Below are 25,074 nucleotides of genomic sequence, written 5' to 3' on the forward strand. Positions count from 1 at the left end.
GCAGAAATCGCGCCCGCGCGTGTGCGCGGACCGCGGTCTCAGTTCATCCACCTTAGGGTGGGGCGGCCGTCCCGTGTGGTGACATGCGCATTGGGCAGACCCTCCAGGATTTCGCGATTTCGCGATTTGCAAAAAAATCGCGAAATCGGCACTTTTGTAAAAATGCCACGATTTTTACAAAAGTGCCCGCGAAATCCTGGCATCCAGAGCAGACCCGCCCCCTCCCCTCTTCTATTGGCCCAGTGGCTCTTGCCACGGGGCCAATAGAAGGGGGGTCCTCACAGCAGGCAGGCGCGAGGTGTGATGTTTATCTACACCCCTCACCTGCCTGCTGTGCTGTTCTTTCACTGCTGCTGACGACTCACACGACTCACCTGCCTGGCTGGTGCTGGACTCGGCACTTTTGTAATCTCCTACGAGTAACTCCTGAATCCACCCACAGCCACTTCCCACCATCTTAGGCCAGAGTTAATATGCTATTCGTGGCCGTGACGTAGTTGAGGGCACGTGCTGTGAAAGGGGTTAAGTTCAGGTCGGCTCCTATGAAAGGAGATTTACATTGGAGTCTGTGTCTTCGGACTTTGATGTCACGTGACAGCTTGTTTGAAGGTCACAGACTGAGGTGCCCAGAGTTCAGACCGTCTTTTACCCACGCGTGTTTGGTACAACAAGGGAGTTTGTTTTCGTCGCCTTGTTGGCCTCACTTTAAAAGATCTCATTCTAGTTCTCTCTGGATGCATCTGCAGGGCTCGTGATTTGCACCCGGTCTCACCATCTCCGGGTTCACTGAGCGCCGTCACGAGCTGGAGGCCCGGTAACCAGGTAATCCGCTTGGAGCGGGCATCATGCCTCCGTGCCAGGCACCAGCAGCCCGGGGCAACCGGCAGATCATTAACATATATGCTAAGTAGTCTTGGGCTGAGGGGCAGCCCTGCTCAATCCTAGATTCTGGCTGGAGGTCTGTTTGTCTCTTGATGGGTCCGCCGGACAGCTGGCAAACACATCCGTTTTTCGATGCATTTCGCTCCTGTCTGGGTCAGTTGATGTCTGCAGTTCAGATCAGGTCGCCAACAGGAGTTAAAAGCTCTATAAACCAGGTATACCTTTCCCATGTTTGTTGTGCAGCGTGGGTGAGGGGCATGTGTGGGGGGTGCTCGGTGTAGAGGGAGGAACCATTGTGACTCGGATACCAAGTGCTGGGGTCACCTAGTGCATGGTCGGTTTGTTAATCAGACCCCCCAGATTTGGACTGCTCAGAAGAACTGCAAGATTAACACGACAAGCATACAGGTACCCTGGGCATGTATTCAGTAACAGGTTTATGTCCTATATGTAGTCTTGAAGACAAACAAAGTGTCTACATTGTAAATAAACCAAATATACATAGCTTTATGTTGTTAAATAACTCAAAAAACAAAGAGATCTGTGTTTGTTGTAGGTAAAACTGCCAAATAAAACGCCGCTAAATTGCCGCTAAATTTCCATATTTGTGCCGCTAAATTTCCATATTTGTGCCGCTAAATTTGCTAATCCATGCCGCTATATCCTGGGGGGTCTGATTGGGGTTACAACAATAAAAAGTGCACGTGATCCCGACGGAGGAGCATTCGATTCCAGAACAACAACACAGCCAGCCACTAAGAAGACAGAGAGACTGAGGGAACGAGGCACGGGCACCCCATAATTTATTTCTAATTCTAGCCTCTGCCTGCTGCCTGTCCCTCCCTCACTAGTACTACCGAGTGTCCGTCCGTCGTCACCCGCAGAGGTGAGTCAGTGTGTCTTTAGCAAATATGATAAATTCAACATGGCATAGCATTGGTTGGTAATGGCATTTGTTTGGCACTACTGTGGGCCGGGCCGCGGGCCGGGATTAAACAAAGGGTATAGGCCTTTCCCCCGGCCCAGGGCCTTGGCCTATCGCTTATACCTTTTTGTTGATCCCCGGCCGGTTCTGCGCAGCGCACTAGCGCCCTGGGCGGCCCCTGAGTCTGGATTGTGGATTTAGAGCAGGGCCGGCTTTAGGGCGGTGCGACCGGTGCCACCGCACCGGGTGCTGGCTTCCTGGGGGCACCGTGTTTGAAAGTTTATTATGCTTTTGAAGCACCTGCTGCAGCGTTTCTTTTCCCGCAATTACCAGGCCTCACATAAATGTCAAGATAACTGGTGTGATTAATTATCTTCCTGGAGAGAGCTCAGCATTTTGTATAGTTGAGGTTTTGACTTGGGTGAAGTTAGTGCAGAGGGTTAATATGCCTGCTGCAAAGAACGTGTACCAAGTAGATTACAGAGTGCGTATGATGTCAAAAGATCAGCTGGTTACTGCTTTCAAAAGAGGCATCCTTTTGTTACTTGCAATTTATAACTTAAAGTCCTAATATAGAATAGTGGGCTATTAACTTTCATCCTAGAACTGCATACACACTGCAAAGTATACATTATTAGATTATTAATGTTGCAAAAAGGATTAATTAGGCTAGAAATTGATTCTTATTATTAAAGAGAACTCCCAACTATGCGGTTTCTTTTTCGACTCTGAGTTTGTGCTTCTCCACACCAAGCACTCTTAAACTATACTGCCTACCAGTATGGATGACATGTGACTCCTACACTTTTAGTCCTTTGGCTTACGTAACATTTCCTATACACTGATTTACACTCGTATGATTGATTGTCTCTGTGTAATGTGTGTGTGATGCAAAGTGCTCAGACACCCTACACTGGTATGAGTGGCGCTATATAACTAATTCAATGCAGCTGAGAGAGTGTGGTTATGGACACTTGGTCACTGTTAAAGGGTGCTAGTGAGAGAATCCGTGGTGGAGGTGGTCATGACTCATGGGGGGGGGGGGCGCCAACTAACAATGTCGCACAGGGCACCAGCACTAAAGCCGGCCCTGATTTAGAGTCAGGCATTTAGATCACTGAGCAGGCCTCCTTGCTGTTCGTGAGCAGGGGCCTGGGGGGCAGACAACACAGCGGCGATGCCGACTGGTGCCGGAGCGAGGTGGTGGTGGTGGTGGCTGGCTCAGGCTGCCAGGCCTGCCTGTGCCTGCCAGCAAGACTCCGGCTATGCTAGCAGCACCACTACCTACCAGGCCTGGTTCTAGAGGGTGGGCCAGGCCCTCCCAAACATGAGCCTCCTTGGCCCTCGCAGTGAATCTGCCACCGATGTACAACAACAATAACAACTGTTAACTTGTGATTTACGATCCGGCTGCAGGGCAACCATTTGTCTGTTGGTAGTTCGGAATGCAGATAAACTGAATTTTATGGGAATAGCTCAGTGGGTTACTACCTCTGTCACAGATATCCTTGTGTTACTTGCAGTTCAGAAGTTATTATCTTAACATAAGACAGTGACCAATGAGCTGTCATCAAAAAACTGCATACAAACTTCGCTTTTTTGTGTTTCGATGTAGTTAGAACTTCTCCATTCTATCATTATTCTAATGTTACTAAAAAGAGTTTGTTTGGGCAGTTATACATTTTTATCAGTAAAGCCAACCCTGCCCACTGGAGTACTCTTTAAATCCTGACTTTGTGCTTCTCCCGACCAAACCCCCGTAAAATTTACTGCCCACCATGGATGAAGTGATTTCTACTCCTTGTAATCCTCATTGGCTTATGTGACATTTCGTGTAAACTGATTTATTGTCTCTGTATAATGTGTGCTGTTATGTAAAGTACTGTGACACCTTACACTGATATGAGTAGTGCTATACAACGAATGGAATGGGTATGAGAGAGGGGCAACGGAGAGATGAGGGGCACTAGTGGAGGGTGGCAGTGAGGGAATACCAGGAAGAGGTCATGGGGTGCTGGGAGCTACAGAGAGATGAAGGGTGTGGGTGGCAGTGAGGGAGTCAGAGGAGGAGGTCACGGGGTGGGGGGAACTACAGAGAGCTGAGGGGCACTAGTGGAGAGTGGCAGTGAGGGAAGCCGAGGAGGAGGTCATGAGGTGGGGGAACTACAGGAGAGATGAGGGGCACTAATGAGGGTGGCACGAGGGAATCTGAGGAGGAGGTGGGTCACAGGCTGGAAGGGAACTACAGAGAGATGAGGGGCACTGGTGGGGGGAGCAGTGAGGGAATCCGAGGAGGAGGTCACGGGGTGGAGTGGAAACTACAGACAGATGAGGGGCGCTGGTGGAGGGAGCAGTGAGGGAATCCGAGGAGGAGGTCACGGGGTGGAGTGAAAACTACAGACAGATGAGGGGCGCTGGTGGAGGGAGCAGTGAGGGAATCCGAGGAGGAGGTCACGGGGTGGAGGGGCTACAGAGAAATGAGGGGCTCTAGTGGAGGATGGCAGTGAGGGAATCTGAGGAGGAGGTCATGGGGTGGGGGGGCTACAGAGAAATGAGGGGCACTAGTGGAGGGTGGCAGTGAGGTAATCCGATGAGGAGGTCACAGGGTGGAGTGAAAACTACAGACAGATGAGGGGCGCTGATGGAGGGAGCAGTGAGGGAATCCGAGGAGGAGGTCACGGGGTGGAGGGGCTACAGAGAAATGAGGGGTCTAGTGGAGGATGGCAGTGAGGGAATCTGAGGAGGAGGTCATGGGATGGGGGGGCTACAGAGAAATGAGGGGGAATAGTGGAGGGTGGCAGTGAGGTAATCCGATGAGGAGGTCACGGGGTGGAGTGGAAACTACAGACAGATGAGGGGCGCTGGTGGAGGGAGCAGTGAGGGAATCCGAGGAGGAGGTCACGGGGTGGAGGGGCTACAGAGAAATGAGGGGTTCTAGTGGAGGATGGCAGTGAGGGAATCTGAGGAGGAGGTCATGGGGTGGGGGGGCTACAGAGAAATGAGGGGCACTAGTGGAGGGTGGCAGTGAGGTAATCCGATGAGGAGGTCACAGGGTGGAGTGAAAACTACAGACAGATGAGGGGCGCTGATGGAGGGAGCAGTGAGGGAATCCGAGGAGGAGGTCACGGGGTGGAGGGGCTACAGAGAAATGAGGGGTCTAGTGGAGGATGGCAGTGAGGGAATCTGAGGAGGAGGTCATGGGATGGGGGGGCTACAGAGAAATGAGGGGGAATAGTGGAGGGTGGCAGTGAGGTAATCCGATGAGGAGGTCACGGGGTGGAGTGGAAACTACAGACAGATGAGGGGCGCTGGTGGAGGGAGCAGTGAGGGAATCCGAGGAGGAGGTCACGGGGTGGAGGGGCTACAGAGAAATGAGGGGCTCTAGTGGAGGATGGCAGTGAGGCAATCTGAGGAGGAGGTCATGGGGTGGGGGGGCTACAGAGAAATGAGGGGCACTAGTGGAGGGTGGCAGTGAGGGAATCCGATGAGGGGGTCATGGGGTGGGGGAACTACGGAGCGATGAGGGGCGCTGGTGGAGGGTGGCAGTGGGGGAATCTGAGGAGGAGGTCATGGGGTGTGGGAGCTACGGAGAGATGAGGGGCACTGGTGGAGGGTGGTAGTTAGGGAGTCTGAGGAGGAGGCCATGAGGGGGAGTGGCTACGGAGAGATGAAGAGCACTGTTGGAGGGTGGTTGGTAAGTTATCTACAGAGAAAGAGGTCAAAAAGACTTTTGTACCAGCACTAAAGCCGGCCCTGTCAGAGCCTTTCTGTTTTTGTTTATTTAATTAACAGTCATGTGATTAGGACAACTGTAGAGCATACTTTAACATGCATGCTGAATACATTTACTGCTATATTCAATGTTTCAAGTTTGAAGGTGATTTTACTTTTGTTTTTTACTGGGAATAATGAAAGTGGAATTGAATGGTGGCTGATATGGGGCTGGGTCCCAAGGTCAGCTGTGAGATAAGGTGTAATGGAGAGGGGGGGTAGAAAAGTGGATAATCAAGTCTGTAAGGGATTGTGCTGCAGAGTGAGGGGTCAGGTGGAGGTAGTAATGAAGAGGGTTTCTCCCTGAAGGCTCGCACAGAGGGAGCCCGAGTAGAGTCACTTGCTAGATGCTCCCACCTTAGAAACCTCCTCTTCCCATCAAAGGGACATTACATGGAAGAAAAACACTTTTTTAGAGTGATAACATTTAGAAAGAGTGTGTTTTACTGTACATTATAAGACTAAGGAGAGATAAAAGTAGGGCCTAGAAGCAGGCCTGGCTAGATATATAAGCGATAAATCGGGCCAGCAGTGGCCCACCCGAATGTACGTTTGGCCCACCCAAAAAAAAATTCCAGGAGCCGGGCCTGCTACCTACACCCCCCTTTTGCAGGCAACGCTTTGGTTCCTCCTTCCACCGGCGGAATCCACTGCTGCCGTAGCGAGGTGGTGGTGGTGGGTGGGTGGCTGCCTGCGCCTGCCTGTGCCTGCGAGAGTCTGGCTATGCTAGTGCAGCACTGTGGATATGTGTGACTGTGCTCCCATTGGTGGCGCTGATGTGCTGCTTGACTCTTGGGGGGCTGTAACTGGGGCGAAGTTTGGGGTCAGCAAGTCTGCTTAAAATATATTTTTCAGCACAAGCCCCAACTTGGGGCTTGTGCTGAAAAATATATTTGAAGCAGACAACAGGGCTTTCTAGAGTTTATTTATTTAACATTTTTTTTAACACGACTGAGTCCTTTTGTTTTGTTTTCCACTGGCCACTGCCTGGTGTTGCCACTGGGCTCTGGCACTTGCGCCGCTTAGGCTAACGTGGGGGGCCTTTTTTAGCTCATGTTCAGGACAAAGGCTTTGTCCTGAACATGAAAGATAAGTCTGTTTTTTGGGAAGGAGTCCATGCCATGTGGATTACCGAGTTTAACAGAACATACTGCCAACCCGTGGCAGTCAGCCTGGTCGGCGCCACGTTCAATCCTTACATCAGGGTGGTTGTTTTAGTGTAGTCCGCATTGTTTCCTGAATTAGGTTAGATGTTTCAATTCGGTGTCAAATTATTGTGTGGTGCACATGGATTTTTCTTGTATCTAGATGTCATTGTGATTGTGCAGTCAGTATTCACGCTAAATAACCGATGTAGTGTGCTGAGAGACAGCGCATCTTAACCGGCTGCTAACACGGTGCCTGATTTTGTATTCGCTGTAGGAAGTGTGCTTCGTATTCAAGGCACACAGCGACAAGATGATGAGCTGCGCACAATATTTACATGCCTTTACTTATCTCAGTAATTTCAGCATCGCATCGACAATATCGGCGAGTGACCTCAACATAGAAGAGGGCATTGCATTGAACCACAGACATAGGCAAGTCAAAGGTGGCAGCTGCTTTTCTTTAAAGATGGTGTTTATTTTAGGGCCACACCCTTGCATTCTCCTCTCGCTGCCATTATGGGGATACATTAAATAAAAACAGTACTAGACAAATCACATCTCTCGGGAAAGCAGCATTTTATTAAAGCACTCCAAAGTGTGCCCCTCGTGCACATTCTTATTAATAAAGTTTTCACCAACTAATGCGAACAGAATTTGAAGCTGGCCTACAAGAAGTGTCTTATGGGCTCCAGGATCATTCGCGATTCTGATATAGGATTGTAATTTAACATCTTATGGTGCAGGTTATAGAGTAAAGGGCTTAGCGCTGCTACCATCTTCTTCAATGTAACTTTTGACCTCTAATGGGCCTTTGTACACTTGTATCAGTTCCATCTGTTGAAGGTCGCCCTCGGTGCGTTCCCTATGCGCTGGCTCAGTTGCTTCATGAATCATGACCTATATTTTGTTCAATTTTCCGGATTTCAGGCCTGATTTCACAAGAAAGGAGTTTGCGCTGGTAAAATGCGCACTTGCGTGTTCAGTGCTAGTGTCTCTTTTGAAAGTCGCCTCCTGCTGCTAGGGCCTGCTCTATTGCTGTGAGAGGAAACCGAAACGGCCCCAATCAGTTCTGCTTGGCTAGCGAGTTAGCACTTGGCAGCCATGTGCCAAACAACACTGACCCTGGCGCACATAAACAGACACACACTCAGGGAGGCGGTGACGTGCTGGTGGGTGCAGTGAGGGAGGTTTGGGGGGGGCAGGGCGTGACTATACCAGCAAGTTAAATCGCGCACTTCTATATGGTGCAGCTTTTTATGTGGTTGTACATTCTGAAGCAGCGCATTGATTCAAGAAGATAATCTGCGACCTCCCCCAAAACAGTGGCTTCTATTTCCGCGCTGTGTTCTTTATCTCGCAAGTACTGCTACCTCACTGAGGCCGGCAATCAAATATGTAATCACACAAATATGCGAAATCTATAGCAATTTTACACTGACTCACTTCATGTGGCCTGCCACTACAAAATGATATAAATAGAACATCATGCTGCAATAAGGAGGAGAGCCTGAGGCCAGATCACCTAAGAGGCATTGATTGGCACAGGTACCGTACAGTAGCAGAAATCACGCAGTCTCGTAGAAATAACACCGGCCTTCCGCATTGAAGTTTCTGCCTAACTTTTCAAAACATTCCCATTACAGTTTGCATTGCATTGCCTGCTCAACAATCTTGTTGCTATCTCTGAATAATTGTAATACTGATCTGTTGAGAATGGGACCAGATTTACCATACCACACTAAATGTCCACCACTGTGACCCCCCGCCCCCCCCCCATGGCACAAGATCACTAAATTGTACTGATAAGGGAGTTAATTGTATGTTATGGTTACAAGGCCAGTGTCATATGTTGAAATCCCCCAGTGATGCAATTAAAGCCAGGAAATGCTGGAGAGGAGAGAAAGGAAAGGGGGGAATAATGGAAATTTGGGGAGAGAAACTTGGAGGAGATAACGAGAAAGAGGTCCTGTTCACTCATAAGCTTGATAAAGGATCCATTTTGCCCTTTAGCAGCAGGTCCATGTACACCATAGTACCCCCTAGTAGTGGTTGCTCACTGCGCTTGCTCGATACACACCATGTGGGGGCTGGTCTCACTTTTACTTCTCTCTGATTTACTACTTGTGCCTATTTTTGGTGCTCTCTGAAAGAATGTCTATGGGTACATATGACTGGGTGGGTAACCTGGTGCTCTTGAAGGTCATCATCTACTATTTACTGTGGTTTGAAAGTTGATACAATTGAACATGTAATGAAAAATGTGCTGTAAAATTCACAATTTTGGTCGGTTGTTTTCCAAAATTTTCTTGGGGGGAGAACCCCCCAAACCCTCCTAATAGCGGTCAGGCTCGCTCGCTGCGCTCGCTCACTACGCGCTGGACGGGGGCTGGTCTGCCAAATTTGACGGGGGCTGGTCTGCCAAATTTTGCCAGGGCTGATTTCAGTTCCCAGTCCGGCCCTGGCAGTAAAGTGTTTTTTTTCCCAGTGGTCATGGTTCCCGCCTGGTGGGTATGTTCATGGCACACAATGGTTTAAATGGCTCATGTGTAAAGCATTTGTATACACTTGTTTGACAATTAAGCTCTTAAACTTCTTACAAAACAAGCACTGTCAAAGCAAAAACGTTTTCCCAGTGAGAGCTATTGGCTTTGGCAACGTTTTCTTGCCATGCCGTAGAGCAGCGCGGCTGCTGTGTAGCATGGCTAAAACGAATTTTTAAAAGTGCTATAATGTCGCTAGAATTAATACATTTTTTTATATGTTCATAAGTGCTACTCATGTCATAGCACTTTATGTTTAATTTTTAGCTCTGTGCTCCCGAGGCAACAGGGAGGGAGGGAGAGAATAATGCATCTGGGAGGAGAGGACAGGCGAGAGAGGACGGGGAGCACACCGATAGCGGAGGGGGCACAAGTGAATTTTGGAGCAAGCACAGACAAGAGGGTGGTCGGGTTGAGCTGGGGGCAAGCACGTGGACAACGAAGTATGGGGGTAGGGAATGGGGCATAAATGCAGGCAAGAGGGTGGGCTGGTTGGGCTGGGGAAAGCACATGGACAACGAGGTATGTGGGAGGAAATGCGGCATGCACGCAGACAAGAGGGTGGTCGTGTTGGGGTGGGGGTAAGCACATGGACAACTAGGTAAGGGGGAGGGAATGTGGCATGCACACAGACAAGAGGGTGGTCAGTTGGGCTGGGGGCAAGCACATGGACAACGAGGTATGGGTGAGGGAATGTGGCATGCACACAGAGAAGAGGGTGATCAGTTGGGCTGGGGCAAGCACATGGACAACGAGGTATGGGGGAGGGAATGTGGCATGCACACAGAGAAGAGGGTGGTCAGTTGGGCTGGGGGCAAGCACATGGACAACGAAGTATAGAGGGGGAGGGAATGTGCTAAGCACACGAACAACAGAGGCTGGACTGGGCTGGGGGCAAGCACATATGGACAACGAAGTATAAGGGGGAGGGAATGTGCTAAGTACACGAACAACAAAGGGTGGACGGGTTGGGCTGGGGGCAAGCACATATGGACATTGAAGTATAGGGGGAGGGAATGTGGCACGCACACAGACAACAGAGGGTGGTAGGGAGGGACTGGAGCAAGCAGACTGACAACAGGCAGTGGGCATGAGGTACTGGTGGCACGCACACACAATGGAAGGTGGTTGGAAGGGCAGGAGCAAGCCTGCAGACAACAGAGGGTGGGGAGGAGGGGCTGGGGCAAGCAGCCGGACAACGGAGGGTGGTAAGAGGGCTGGTGGCAACCATACAGACAGTGGAATATGGTCGGGAGGGGCAAGCATGTAGACAACGGAGGGGGGCAGGATGGGCTGGAACAAGCATATGGACAATGGAGGATGTCAGGAGGGGCTGGGGGGAGCAAACGGACAATGGAGGGTTGGGTGGGGGGTTGGTGCAAGCACACCAAGGTAAGGTAAGCAGGAATCACTGGGAGAGAACACTCTTTCAGAGTGCTTAAACAAAAAAAATAAAGTGGCACCTGAAAAGGTGAGTAGTCGTCTATGCTCCAGGGAAGGGACAAACACATGAAAGGAAGGAAGCCTACGTAAGCTTAAGAGTAAGAAGCAAGCAAATGAGAGCGACAGTGAAGCAAATTAGCATCTATTTCCTCCTGTAAGAGAGCAATAGGTCATGCAAGGGGCAGCACGTGCACTGTCTTAGGTGAGACCTAAAAAGGATTTCCAGAATTCCCACTTAAATTATCCATCCAGTTATGTTCCTGAAGGTGTTCACTTCTTCCATTGTATCTTGAGCCAATACTCCACAGAACTTTGAAATGTCAGGAATTGTCAATTCAATTCAAAAGCTTTATTCGGTATGTAAAAATACAACCATATAAGCAGAACAACACACATAAAATATATAGCAACCAAAAGTATCTTGTACACTGAACATGACAAAAGACAATATGTAAAAGCATTGTTAAAGTGCATAGTGCTTCCTTGAGTAATTCAGAATTAAACTTAGTTTACCAACAGAGCATCTACATTATATTTTTAACAAAGTGCACGTTCCATATAAAGTGTCTGGTATGTGCAGATGTACAAAAGGTGCTAAGTATAGATCAAAACCAAAAATACATTATTCATCCAGAATTCACTCAAACTACAAAGTACATATAAAAGTCTGAGCGCTACCTAAATGTGCAAAGTACATAACAAAATATAACTAATCAACACAGACTATGGACTTCCTTATATTCATGCATTTTAGCACATAGGATGCCACAAAAAAACAGGTATCAGGACTTTCCAGAGTTGTTAAAAACTTCATTGCTGATTTAGTAGAACGTATCTTATGTTTTAAAAGGATAGGTTTTAGATAAAATTTCCTAAAATGACAATAAAATTTGCAAAACAATAAAAAGTGACAGCAGCTTTGTTTTGAAATGTTATCACAAGGACATGGCATACTAGATTTGATCTTCATATCAGGGAATGAGACTAAATGATGCACAATCCCTAGCCTTAGGCGGGTTAGGACAAATCTGTGGGAGTTATGAGTCACAATCGCAAGATATGTCTGAAAACCTCTCCTTAAATTCAGATCAAGGTAAGAAGCAACAGTTATTAAATTACTGGACTGATTCTCTCTAGCCGCATTCTTATGTGCTAGAAACCTTAATTTTATATCTTTCTTTGGTATCAGTGCAGCTGCTTCGGGGTTCAGACGAATATTACAATCAAACAGAAAATTAAACCAGTGGTAAATATAGCTCAGCCATGGTATACGAGACACGTTATCAAGTTTCAAACAATCCTTAATGATTGTTTGTGTAAATACTGTCTCAGTTTTAGACCAGATGGAGCGCCAAAGTAACAAAGGGCGTAGTGCAGCTAGGTCCATGATAAAATCGATACCAGCTTCCATATGAGTTAAAATATTGGGAACTGAGGAGGGGGCACATAACAGTTTCTTCAAAAACTTATTTTCATCATTCTGTAGGCTATTAACAGAATGGTGTCCCCATACTCCAGCCCCATATAAAGCGGACGAAATACACCTAGCTTTGTAAATAGCCAACATATCTTTCATTCTCCTTTGCCCTAATTTGGCCGCGAATCTAAAAATACTACTGGTATTTCTATTCATCTTTAACCTCACATTCTCATCCTCGTTAGTCCATTTCCCGTCCCTAGAAAATGTTATCCCCAAATAACAGAAACTGTTGACCGATTGTATCTTAACTTTATCAATAAAGAAGGAAGAGTTAGATTTCATCCTCTTCCCACAGGTCATAACAAAAGTCTTAGTCTTATTGATTATCAGTTTCCTATCTTTGGTAAATAACACAAATCTATCTATTAGGCGTTGTAGGCCATTCTGCGTTCGTGATAAAAGAACCGCATCATCTGCGTATAGTAAAATAGGAGTAGCGCTTCCATCAATCACAGGGGCGTCTGAGGGCAATTTACTTAAAATCGAATCAATTTCATTTATAAATAGTGAAAATAAAAACGGAGCCAAGACGCACCCCTGGCGAATTCCTCTTACAACTTTAAAAAAGGGCGTGCATTCTCCCATAGGACCATAACGTACTTTACATGAAAGTCCGGAGTATAACCGGGCCAGAAAGTATACACACTCTTTGGGGGCACCCAGATCTAGCAGGGTGTCCCATAAAATATTGTGATCTACAAGATCAAAGGCGCTGCTTAGGTCTGCGAAACAGAGGAACAGATTACCATCCTTAGCAACAGTATATTTATGTATAAGGAGGTCTAAATTAACGCACTGCTCCAACGTCCCCAGACCTTTCCTGAATCCGAATTGTGCCTTTGAAATTATCGAATTGTCCTTGGCCCAAGTCTCAAGTCTATTTAAAATTATTCTGCTCATAATTTTTATAGATGCGTCTAATAGGGAAATGGGACGATAATTACTTGCCTCAGACCTGGAGCCCTTCTTAAAAAGGGGAATGAGTATAGACTGGCCCCAGGAAGTTGGCATCTGTCCCTCCACTGCTGCGTTAAATAACCTGGTCAGAATGGGGGCCCACAGATGTAACTCGGATTTATATAAATCCAGCGGGACCCCATCCGGGCCAGGCGCCTTGCCACCTTTGCTGTTACTTAGACCCTCATAGACCTCGTCCAGGCCAATAGCCAAGGGCAATCTTGGCCAGGTAAACTCATTATCCTGATGGGAATCTAAAATGGACCTATCCGGGTTAAAAATATTTAAAAAGTGATGCATCCACGATTTGCAATCAACATGAGAAGTTATTTCAGGCACTGTATCATTTTTTAAAAAAGGGCTGTTTATATTATGCCAATATAGTTTACTATCATTTATTTCGGCCGCAAAGCTGAGATTGTTCCAGGCCTCCTCTTGGAGAGCTTTTTTCCTCTTAATAAGTGATGTTTTATAAACAACACGACAATTTTTAATTATTGTACAGTTTCGAGGTTTGGAGCTCAACGCTTGTTTTAAAGCATGGAGAGCCTGAGTACAGCTTGTGTCAAACCAACCAGTGTTGATTTCTTTTTTCCCCTTATATGGTTTTGTAAGTAGATTGTCAATTGTTTCATTAATTGTACGTAGGTGGTCAAGTACAACATGCGGATGTACCTCATCACCAATACAATAATTTACTTCCATGTTGCATTTTCTTAAAACCTCCTCCAACAATTCATGAGGGACAACCTTTGTCCATTTAATCCTAAACCCATTAGGTCTTACTGCCTCAATATTATTAATACAATTATTGGCATCAATATTTTTGTGACCCCAACTGTGCAGTGATATCGAGATACTATTGTGATCACTTAAAGTTTGCACGTTAACACACAAGTTGAAGTATGCACAATCGTTAGACAGTAAAATGTGGTCAATATATGAGTTAGCTCCTCTTCCAGTAAAAGTTGGACAGTTTTCATTAGTACTGTTTTTCGTGCAGCTTAACATATCTAGGTCAAACTTAGCTAGCATCATATTTAAGGCGGTACCGTACGCACAATGTGGGAAGTGTAAACAATCGTTTTCCTCCGTATTACCGCATTCCCTTCTTAATCCACATAAGTTGTTCGTGGCAAAAGGACAAGGACTTATATTGAAGTCACCCACCCAAAGGACGATTGACTGATGGCCTGAAACTGCCTGTGTCTTCTCAATTTCTTTTTCTAGCTGAATCAGAATTTTACCTCTGTCAGCAGTGAATACATTATTATAAAAATTTATCAGCAACAAATCTTTCCCTTTATCAAACTCTAGACATAATACCTGAGAATGGACATCCACTGAAACACAACTTTTAATTTTGCAGGAGTTTAATTTAGTTGATACTAAAAGCAAGAGACCACCTTTGGCTCTTCCAGCGATCGAACTCACTGCATTCAAACTGTGTGCTGAGTATCCCTCAATAAAAATAGGTTCCTCGCACCAAGTTTCCTGAAGACATATTATGTCATACCCTATGTTAATAAAATCCCTCCAGAAAGGGGTATCTAATTTCCTTTTCAAACCTGCAATATTCCACGCAACAACGCGGTAACCTGTATTAGAATCACAGTTTGCCACTATACAATCGTTTACTCGTTCTACATTTGCAAGGGAGTCTGCGATGGGGGGCAAGGTTATAGTCTTGGTCCGTTTAATTCCTGTGCTCACCATAACAGCATCCACTTTATTAGATTCAGGTAGAGAGGGCGAAAGGACAGTCGCTATTATATTAGACAGGTCACAGATAGCTTGTTTATCGTTCGACTTCCTGGTATTATCAAGCAGTCAGTCGTTTTCCTCCAATGAGGACAGGGCAGAATATCGGTTAAAAAGGGGGAGGGTATAATCCCTCTGCCTACTAGATGGCTCATTTCCATGTGTATCCCCTCCATTACAATATATCGGGGCTCTCAGTGGCAAATTAGGAGGGTAACCAGCCCCCCCCCCCCCTAGTTAAACCAGATTCGTAATGCTCATCCTGTTGGGGCCGTGGTAATTGCGAGCAATTCAAATAACTATAAAAATAACCCAGAGGTCTAGCAGAGACTGAATTAACTTGGTTGGGTAAGGAGGCGGCTCTTAGGAGGACGGTTGCCACATGCTGTGGGTATTTAAAATTAACTATGATACAGTCCCCTCTGGTAGTTTTCCTGCCTTCCCCTATCCAGCCAACTCTGCGGGTAGACAAAATATCGTTAGAAAATGCCAGCGGAAAACCACAGTTTTTGTTAAGCCAGGCAAGTGACTTGTTTTTTAAAGAGTCGTGAGTTTCCTGCCTGGAGTTAAGCATACTGGAGTCGACCTCAGGTACATTAATCAATACCACAGCGTAGGGTGCACACTGCGGTGGGAGGTTAACAATATGGTTTCTCTTGTGATTAAGAAGCCCAGCATCTCCCTCAGCTACAGGCTTCTGAACATTCTGTGGGCGTGTACATGCAGAGAATGATTTGCCTGATGAAGTGGCTAAAGAAGAAGAAGGAAGTACTGGTATCGCAGTAGATGACGCATTTACAGACCGACTTAACTGGCTACTATCCCCCGGAATCATAGAAGCTCCCTTACTGTAAATACCAGACGAATACGACGTGGGTCCCAAGGCACCATCTGTTGGATTATGAAACATAGAGGCCTGAACGGCCGGTTTGGGGGTTATCAAAAGGGAAAGTCGATTTTCATAAGAATCCAAGAGACCCTTTAAACTGTCTACTTCTGCAGAGACTGAATTTAACTTCGCCAGCAAGGGGCTAATTAAAGCCTCCAGTTTGGACTCAATAATTGAAACCAAATGTCCTATTGAGGATGTATGAAGGAAGACCCCCTCAGCTTTTTCAATAATCCCCAATATTTCTTTTAAAGAATCTGATGTGACCCCCTTACTTGATTGAGATGTACCCTGCTTTTTAGGCTTGTGAGACACCACCCTCTTCACTGGTGCTTTCCTACACGCCCGCACTTTCCTCTGCATAGGAGAAGAAGTTGGGGTGGTTTTTGAACAGGATGCTATGATCTGTGGGGGGGATGGGGAGGATAAGTCATTTAGGAAAATAGGTTCATCGATGCTTTCAACATTAACCACATTAACCACATCAAGGGGTACGTCAACAATCACGTCTACAGTATCAGTGTCAGTATTAGCCCTACAACTTTCCAAAACAGACGTTTCGGTATTGGGTGCTAATGTGTCCACTGGGGATACTTCAAGGCTCGATCTACCCAATGAGAGTCTCCGATCTTTGTTGATCTTATTTACAACTTTTACCAGGTAGTTATCCATAGTCCTCTTTTCTCCTGTGCCAGATTGATTAGACGACTTGCACTTCGACAGCATGATGACAAATACAATAGCCTGAGAGACAGGTGTATGCGTGGAACAGATCACTTACAGGTCCGCTGTAGATCGAAAATCCGTGGCCCTGCCCTGCCTCCTCCTGCCCCGGACGGCCACAGACGGCCCGCCCTCTGCCCGGGCTCAGCCCGGCGTCGCCCGCGCGCGTCCCGCGACGCGGAGGCAGCGTCACTCTTTTAAGCGCCTCGTGGCGCGAACGGGACGTCCGCGGGTTCAGTGGCGCTTGGAATGCTGGGGGATGTAGTCTCCGGCTCTGTCCCCACTCTGCGGCCGCTGGTGTAAATGGCGGCGGCGGGGGACTGCAGGACAGCAAGTAATTGGCTCTGGCAGGTTGGACACCAGCAGGACACTCCACGTTTGGTCAGGTTAGTCTGTTTGTCTGCATCTGTTGGAGCTGTTTTTCCTTGGGTCAGTCCAGTCGCTATGAATGTTTGTTGACTCCAGTAGTGGCGGAAGGGCTCTCTTATGCGGACGCTCATGGGTCTTCGAAAATCTTCCACGGACTCCACTGGCACCAGCCCAACCAACACAGCGTGCAAGAAATACGTGCTGCCGGAGGGAGAGGCAGCGATAAAACAGCAGGTTCGCAGGAATTGTCACAGGAGTGGTTGTGGCCTTGAGTCCTCAGAATCGTATGTTGCAATATATGGTCCACCTCCTGATAGCCCCACGGTCTGACTGTATACACAGACTTAATGGAGTGATCAAGTCGGGGAAGGAAAGGATGGGAACAGCGGGGAAGGAGACCTGTAATGAAATCAATAACTTTTGAGAAAAGAGAACAACAGGATGTTTACAATATCACCCCCATAGCAATCCTTTTTACTACTAATACCTGTAAAGTAAAATAAGCCTGATTCCAAGACAGGGAAACCGTGAAGAATGAATTCACTATGATCTAAGGAAATGAACAAACAAATCAATGACCATTCCTGTTTATCAGTATACCTAACTATCATCTATATCTTCTAAGAGATGTGACATACCAAAGGGTTCATAGAGTTGGCTGTGACAGGGGAGGAGAGCCGCCTTCAGGAACGCTCGATCAACCCCTGCTATGGAATATACAAATAGGCAACTCCAGACAATAGTACAGGTTAATAGAAGTGTGATGGGGTTGGATAACCCAAAAGCAATATACTTGTAAGCAAACCCAATTCCTCTTGGGTTTTATCGTGATTCTATAAACCCTATAGATGCTCATAGACTGTGCTCCGTTTTCCAAAGTATATACACCATAAGAGTCAATACGTAACCAATGGCAGAGGTTTCATAAATGTATAGGATACAAAGTTCCACAAAGAAATGTTGTGATCCCAATAGCGCCTTGGGAATTAGTATGGCGATCAGTGTTAGTATTTTATAACATAGAACAGCGTTAATCCAGTTCCGCTCATTCTCCCTGCATGAGCTGGGTTACCAACTCGCCACCCCGAGAGAACAGAGGAACACACGTTACCAGGTGATCCAGCAGCAGCGCAACCAGCGCACGCTGCAAATGATAACGTAAATACAATTGAGGTATTTCTATAAAGTAAGCTGCTTGAGTAACAGCCACAATCAATCAAAGTGGCCACTACTGCAGGCATACAAGAGCAAGGTTTGAAAGTTGAAATGGAGATCTCTGCTCGTTATAACCACATCAGAGCTGGAAGTTGACTGGACCAACAGGGGGCAAACAGCAGATGTCCTCGTCAATGGAACCACCCCGTCAGCATGGGACAACACCTGGTGGCCAACCACCCTCGGAAGCCCGCCTACCCCCTCAAACCACGCCAAGAACCTCGGCATCATACTCGACTCATCACTCACCATGAACCGACAAGTGATCGCCATCACATCCAGCTGCTTCAACACCCTCCGCATACTCCGCAAGACCTTCAAATGGATCCCCGAGTCAAGGAAGACAGTTACCCACACACTCATCACCAGCAGACTAGACTATGGAAACTCCCTCTATGCCGGCATCAACAAATCCCTACTCCGCAAACTCCAGACTATACAGACCACTGCCGCCAGACTCATCCTCGGCATCCCCCGGCACGAGCACAACAGCCAAAACCTGCAAAAGCTCCACTGGCTCCCCATGTAGAAAAGAGTCACCTTCAAAATCCTCACTCACGCCTACAAATGCCTACACAACAACGGACCCAAATACCTCAACAACAGAATCAACTTCCACGTACCCAAAAGAAACCTCCGATCTTCAAACCTCGCACTGGCTGAAACCCCATGCATCCACAGAGCCCGAGCAGGCGGAAGATCCTTCTCTCACATGGCAGCCACGACCTGGAACGAGCTACCGGCAGACATCAGACACGCTCCCTCCCTGAACACCTTCAGGAAGACCCTCAAGACTTGGCTCTTTGGCTAAACTGACCTGCAGACCTCCCCTCCCCCAGCACCTTGAGACCCTCACGGGTGAGTAGCACGCTTATAATCCCCTGATTGATTGATTGATTGAGGTGAATCAGAACACGCTGAAGACAGGCCATAGCGAATAAGAACTTCAGCACAAGAAACAACAAGGACTAGAAATGGTGGTGCACGAAGCACCCTATCGGACCACCTCTCGTTCACGATGAAGCTCCAGGCACGGATTAAGAGGCACCCGACAGGTGCGCGGAAGCTCTTTTGTTCTCTTGCTTCCTGGAACGTGGTTGCATCAGTTACGGCAAACTCCCACGGGCTCATGGGAGTTGTAGTTCTTCCGGAATTTGTAGGTATCCGATGAACACATGTCTCCACAGTGTTCCACGGACGCCTCTTCGATGCGTGGCTGTGGGACATACGCTAAAAAGTGGTGAATGTCCTGTCCATCCTATTCAGAGTGCATAGACATTAATACACCCAAATAGGGCAGACGGGCCATCTGGAGATCTGTCAATCCACCGAAACGTCAGTCAAGATAAATCTTGAAGCCACGTCATGTCTGTGGCTCAAGCAGGGTGAAGCGAAGAGGTGGGCCAACCTAATCACACCATCTTGGGGTGCTAAGGTTCTACGTTTCCATTGTCAGTATCGAGTTTTGAGCTGTGTTCCTCCTTCCCACCCCTATTGGGATTGCGCAGGGACTATTGACTTTGTGTGGTTTGTGTACAAAATAAGCAGGTAATAACAAATATCACATGCCAACATTCTAAAACTCAAAAGTGGGAGATTTAAAAAAAAAAATCAGGGGATGTATTTTCCCCATTGATTTATGTTACGAGGCAGTTTTAGGCGGGAGACTGAAATGAAGCCATTTTGGCTTAAAAAATCGTGAGTCTCCTGCCTGAATCTGGTCTGTTGGCATGTCGTTGCCACTTTTGAAAATGAAGTAGGGTCCTTGGAGGTAATTAGTCCAGTAGCCAGTAGTGTAGATGATGTAGTTTATTCAGTTACAAGTAAGATAGTAAAGGCCCCACCGGGAGTAGCACCCTGCTGCCCAGCCCCACTCTGCTGCCCAGCCCCACTCATTCCAACTGAGCACTCATCCAGACCATGCACCCATGAACATTCCATTCATCACACTCACACAGGCTGTGCAGCAAGGAACTAGGAGACACAGGATATAACAGTATGAAATATAATCAATATCGCCTGAGAAATGTCACATGTGGCAAACAGGAAGCGATAAGGACATTTTTACTTTGACAGAGAAACTAGGCCATTTATTTGAGACGTGGAGCTTAACAGGAAAAAAGGGGCTGTTTGCAAAGTTTGAATGAGCCTGTTTATCACCCTGGAGTGAGGCAGGCCCTGCACCCCGGGGCACGGCGGGAAGGCCCAGCAGAGACGAGTGCCTGTAACCAAGGGGACTGCAGGCTGGCTGTGTACACTCGGCTCCAGGCCTCAGGCGGGGCCAGGCGCTGCGGTCACCTCGGTCCGAGGGGGCGCTGGCACCGGGCAGTGTCCGTGCGCTGCCACTTGGTTTACCGAGCACCGGAGGCGGGTGTGACTCAGGGGTGAGGAGTCTGAGACAGAGAGGCGCTCACCTCAGGCGGAGCGCTACTCTAGCGCCATGTGGCGGAACGCATCGGAGAGCTTCGGCGCTGTACAAACCAAATATTTTGCGAGGCACAAAGGCGAGGTGAGTGCAAACCGCAAACGTTCATGTCATGTATGTAAGGTGGGTTTGTAGAGCACTGGGTCGTGAGGGTATCGAGGCGCTGGATAAGGCTCATCCCAACTGCACAGAGTGGCGAAAACCCCCATGATTAACGTTTTATGTAGGTGTTATTTTCATCTAACGCAAACCGTAACATTGACTAAAAGAGAACGGCGCAGCATACAAATAAAGCGATAAAAATGCAATGACGTCAGTACAGATATTAATCAAAATGCGGACAGTTCTGTTCATTAATAATTCGCGCACTTACATCCAATCCCTCCGAAAATGGTGACGAAAGAGTGGCTCGGAAACCTTCGAACAACGCCCGACACGAGACTAAAAGGGATGAAGCAATGAGTGTGGGGTTACGAGAGGTACTGAGAGGGTAGTGGGGCATCGGGGGAGGGGCAGAGTAGGGAACACAGCATTCTGAAAAGCACACAACAGTCCAGGCGCCCGTCGTCACCTGGACTCCTACCACACGTGCACGCCAAGCAGATAGAATGGTGGGTGAATGCACCCATGGAAACAGTGACGCCCTTCACAATGAACACTTTCCTATCACCAGGGCCCTCTCTGACTCCAGGAGCTGTACGTGTGGGCAAGGGGTTTGGTGAAAGCTACTTAAACAAAACTGACTGTGACGAGAAGTGGGAGTAGCAACGCATTGTGGATTGTTCACTACACAGCTCACTGTGCAGTTAGTTTTCATAGCAAAGAGAATTCCTTACATTCTGTATATCCACATTTTGAAATGCAGCGATTCGCCCACCGTGGTGCCGTTATGATGTCAGGTCTTCGGTAGGAATTGATCGCGAAAAAATGACTTTATAAATAATCAAAAGGCACTTCAATCATTCTTTTTTTGGTAGAACTTGTTTGACAGAAAAACAAACAAGATAGGGGGGCACCCCTATTTAATACCCCTTTCTTACTTTTGACATCCATAATTTGAATTCGCCCCCCTCAAGACGCGCAGCCAGCGCGGGAGTTTGATTGGCTGCGCCTGGCGTCAGTTACAATAGTATATCAGCCAGCTGGAAGCAACGGCGAGTCTGGCGGGGGGCGGGTCCTAAAAATGAAATAAGAGTAGAAGTAAATGTGGGGAGCATCTGACGTTTAAGATAATGGGGAAGAATGGGGCAGTGCCTGAGGCGAAATACAATACTCGGCCAATGAAAATAGAATCTTGCAGCATTTCCTGCCAAGTTCCCTAGATTTGAAGTCCCATTCACTGAAAAACCAGCAGAGCAAGATACAAAGTGTGAATGTGTCGCTTTCCTGCATTACCAGTAGGTGAAAAAATAACAAAACAGAGGACCTGCAATCCGATGGAGAGAAAGGGCCTTCAAAAGCAAATTTCTTTTTTTCGGGGAGCTAGTTATGTCAGCAACTGTCATTTAAGTAGTGCGTTTGAAACAAAAGTGTTGGATAAGGTATCTTTATTCAATTTTTTTTAAGTATTGGACTGTGTTGTAAAGGTTGTTTTTTGTTGGCCTTAGAACTCTGTGCAGTTTACCCTTGTGAACCAGAGGTGAAGTGCTTGCACCCTTCATTTCTAAACATGATGACATTGGCATACACATGTAATTTACTTATAGGTCCCTTGTATATGTTACTATATGTACCTGGGGATTGTAAATTAAATGCTATAAGTATGCTGCAGCATTCATTGTGCCACCCACTGAAGTAGCACTGAAAAGCATGTCTCAGGCCTGCCATTGCAGCGTTACTGCAGTTTAAAACTATCATTTCAACCAGCAAAATAATCCTTTTCCAGGCCTGATCCTCTTAAAAATAATAATTCAGCCCTCGAGCATGCCCTCAAGTCTCATAGGGCAATGCGCATGGAATTTAAAAAGGAGGACATGTATACATAACGATTTAGATGTCCTGGCATACAAAAAACCTCCAAAGTCGTTTTTCCCTGTGGCAAGGCTTGCCTCCCAACGACTAACTCTGGTGTATCTTATTATATTTAATGAATGCTAAATCCAGTTAGAGAACAGCCAGACAAATACTTCTTCCACTCATTCAAATTATCATTTTAAATTCTCCCTAATGGTAAAGTCAGATTGGTAATAACTGTTTTGGAAATGGCACTTTTAGAAAGTAGTGTCTATCATGATGGGCAGTGATCCACTTGAGGTAGTAAGGGGCAGGGATCAAACGAATGTATTGAAAATGTGTACACTCCCTACGCCAGAGATTCTTTTGTATCTTGTCACAGACTGCATCACTAATCTGTGTCTGCATTAGCCAATGACGGCTTCTTGTTCTTTCATAAACCTTTGTCCACTCGTATATATTTAGTTTGAATCAATACACCATCACCTTGCACAGGAAAAGACATGGCATGTATGGAAATGATTATCACTTAGTTAGATATCTTTACTTCAGACACAACTACATATGCATTATATAATGTGCGACTAACAAACAGTACACAATAGTGACGAATTTACATGAACGCCACATCGAAAAGAATCCACAGCATACATTCACTATAACATTACTGCAAAGTAAAACGTAATAAATTTACATTTATACATGTCCAACATATATATTCACATATTGTATTTAGTGTAACGTAACGTCCAACAATAATAACCTCCGAATATTAAATATTTCCATTAGATGAGGGTCTTATTTTGGTCCAATTGTCTTGTTGAGATGTTATAGATTGGAATTAGTCCTGACGTCACCATCTGTACGTTTGTCATCTGGTTGGGATTTCTCCTTGGAATTAGTTTCAATTGTACCATCCTCTGCTTCTATTGCGTCCCCTTGAGTGTCCCCGGCTAGGATGCAAAAAAGAAGTGGAAGACTATTGGCCGGATTGATTTTGAGCTACACTCATTAGAGGTTCTACGTCACTAGAGCTGTCTGAATAGGATGAGGTATCTGAATAGGATGAGGGATCTGACAAAGAGATGATTTTTCGCTTGCTTCTCCCTTGAAATTGTGTCAGTTCAGGCGTATCTTTTTTTAATTTTAACATTGCTGATGTCCCTCTGTAGTTTTGATTTCTTGAAGTCTTCAGTGTTCTTTTTGAATATCGCGGTGTCTTTTTCTGTTTTATTCAACAATGTTCTAGTATCTTTGATCGCTGCGTTTTTCAGGAGTGCTCTTTCCAGTTCTTTAATCAATTCCAGGTCTTTCTTGCTCAATCTCTTGGCTGTCCTATTGGATAAGAACATCCAATCGTGTGAGCATTTGGTTCCAAAGAAGTTGAAATCGCCAATGTATTCAGGGACGTCCGCAAATATGATCAGAATATTCTTTGCTTGGAGTCCTAAGGGAACTGTACCTGCTCTTAAGTATTCCAATAGCACCTCCCCATGTAGACCAGTCCTAATTTGTTTTTTCTTCTGTCTGGTGATTTTGTCAACCTCACTTTGTTGACCATAACTTTGTATGCTACTTCCAATGTTAAGAGTAGATGGTCTTTTGACTAGCTTCTCTATCTCCTCTTCTCTGAAGCTTGACGTTTTAGACTCTGACATACTTTTGAACTGTGAGTGTTTTTAAGAAAGTTCTTAAACACTATTGTGTAAGGTGCAAACTGTGAGGTGTAAGACCGCCAAGAGTGAACAATAACCTGGTTATATGTTCCCTGGTATGTGCCGGTGCAGCAAGAGGGAATGCTCTCTGATGCTGAGGGAGCTCTCTTGTGGGTATGCACCCCCTCTGAATGTGCCTATCAGAATGGGGAGGGATCCAGTTGAAGTAATAAGGGGTGAAGATCAAACTAATGTATTGAACATGTGTACACCCCTACACCATAGATTCTTTTGTATCTTTTCACAGACTGCATCTTTAATTTGTGTCTGTATTAGCCAATGGCGGCTTCTTGTTCTTTCATAAACATTTGTCCACTCAGCTCACACACATATACATTTAGTTTGAATCAATACACAATCACCTTGCACAGGAAAATACATGACTTGTATGGAAATGCTTTTCACTTATTTGTGTATCTTTACTTCAGACACCACTACATATGCATTATATAATGAGCGACAAACAAACAATGCACAATAGTGACAAATTTACATGGATAGGGTAGAGGGAGATTACTACATCCTGACAGAGTTAAAAAAGCCCAGAGTTTCTCAGGAGAATACTTAAGGCAGCGGTTGCTTGTATGTGATAGCGTTATAAACGGGAGTTTGCAACTGATCGGACTTTCTCTCGCTCTCCATTGTGCAAAAAAAGTTACATGAATGTTGTGAGAAGTTGGCCTGGTATATGCTGTCCACTAGTTATAGTGGGCACCTTGTACCAGTCCAAACAACCTTTATTGATGATTAGGTTAAAGACAACCTTTATTGAAAGCTATTCTAGTGGTAGCTATGGAGAGCAGCCTTCAGGCTAAGTCTCGAAGGAATGTAAAGCAGCTTGGTTTACCAGATTATAACCTCGTGAATGACCAAATGAA

At 46.3% G+C, this 25,074-nt stretch overlaps 1 protein-coding gene across 1 annotated transcript in view; it reads left to right on the forward strand.

The window, feature by feature from the left end:
* Positions 1 to 20,366: 20,366 nt before the first annotated feature.
* Positions 20,367 to 25,074, forward strand: part of WDR38 (WD repeat domain 38) — a 149,294-nt gene continuing 144,586 nt past the window's right edge. The window contains exon 1 of the mRNA XM_085613765.1: positions 20,367 to 20,612. Coding sequence (XP_085469891.1) covers positions 20,544 to 20,612 — 69 coding nt within the window. The 5' untranslated portion in view covers positions 20,367 to 20,543. The remainder of the gene's footprint in view (positions 20,613 to 25,074) is intronic.

Source organism: Triturus cristatus, chromosome 1_2, assembly GCF_964204655.1.
Source record: "Triturus cristatus chromosome 1_2, aTriCri1.1, whole genome shotgun sequence".
NCBI classification, from domain to species: Eukaryota; Metazoa; Chordata; class Amphibia; order Caudata; family Salamandridae; genus Triturus; species Triturus cristatus.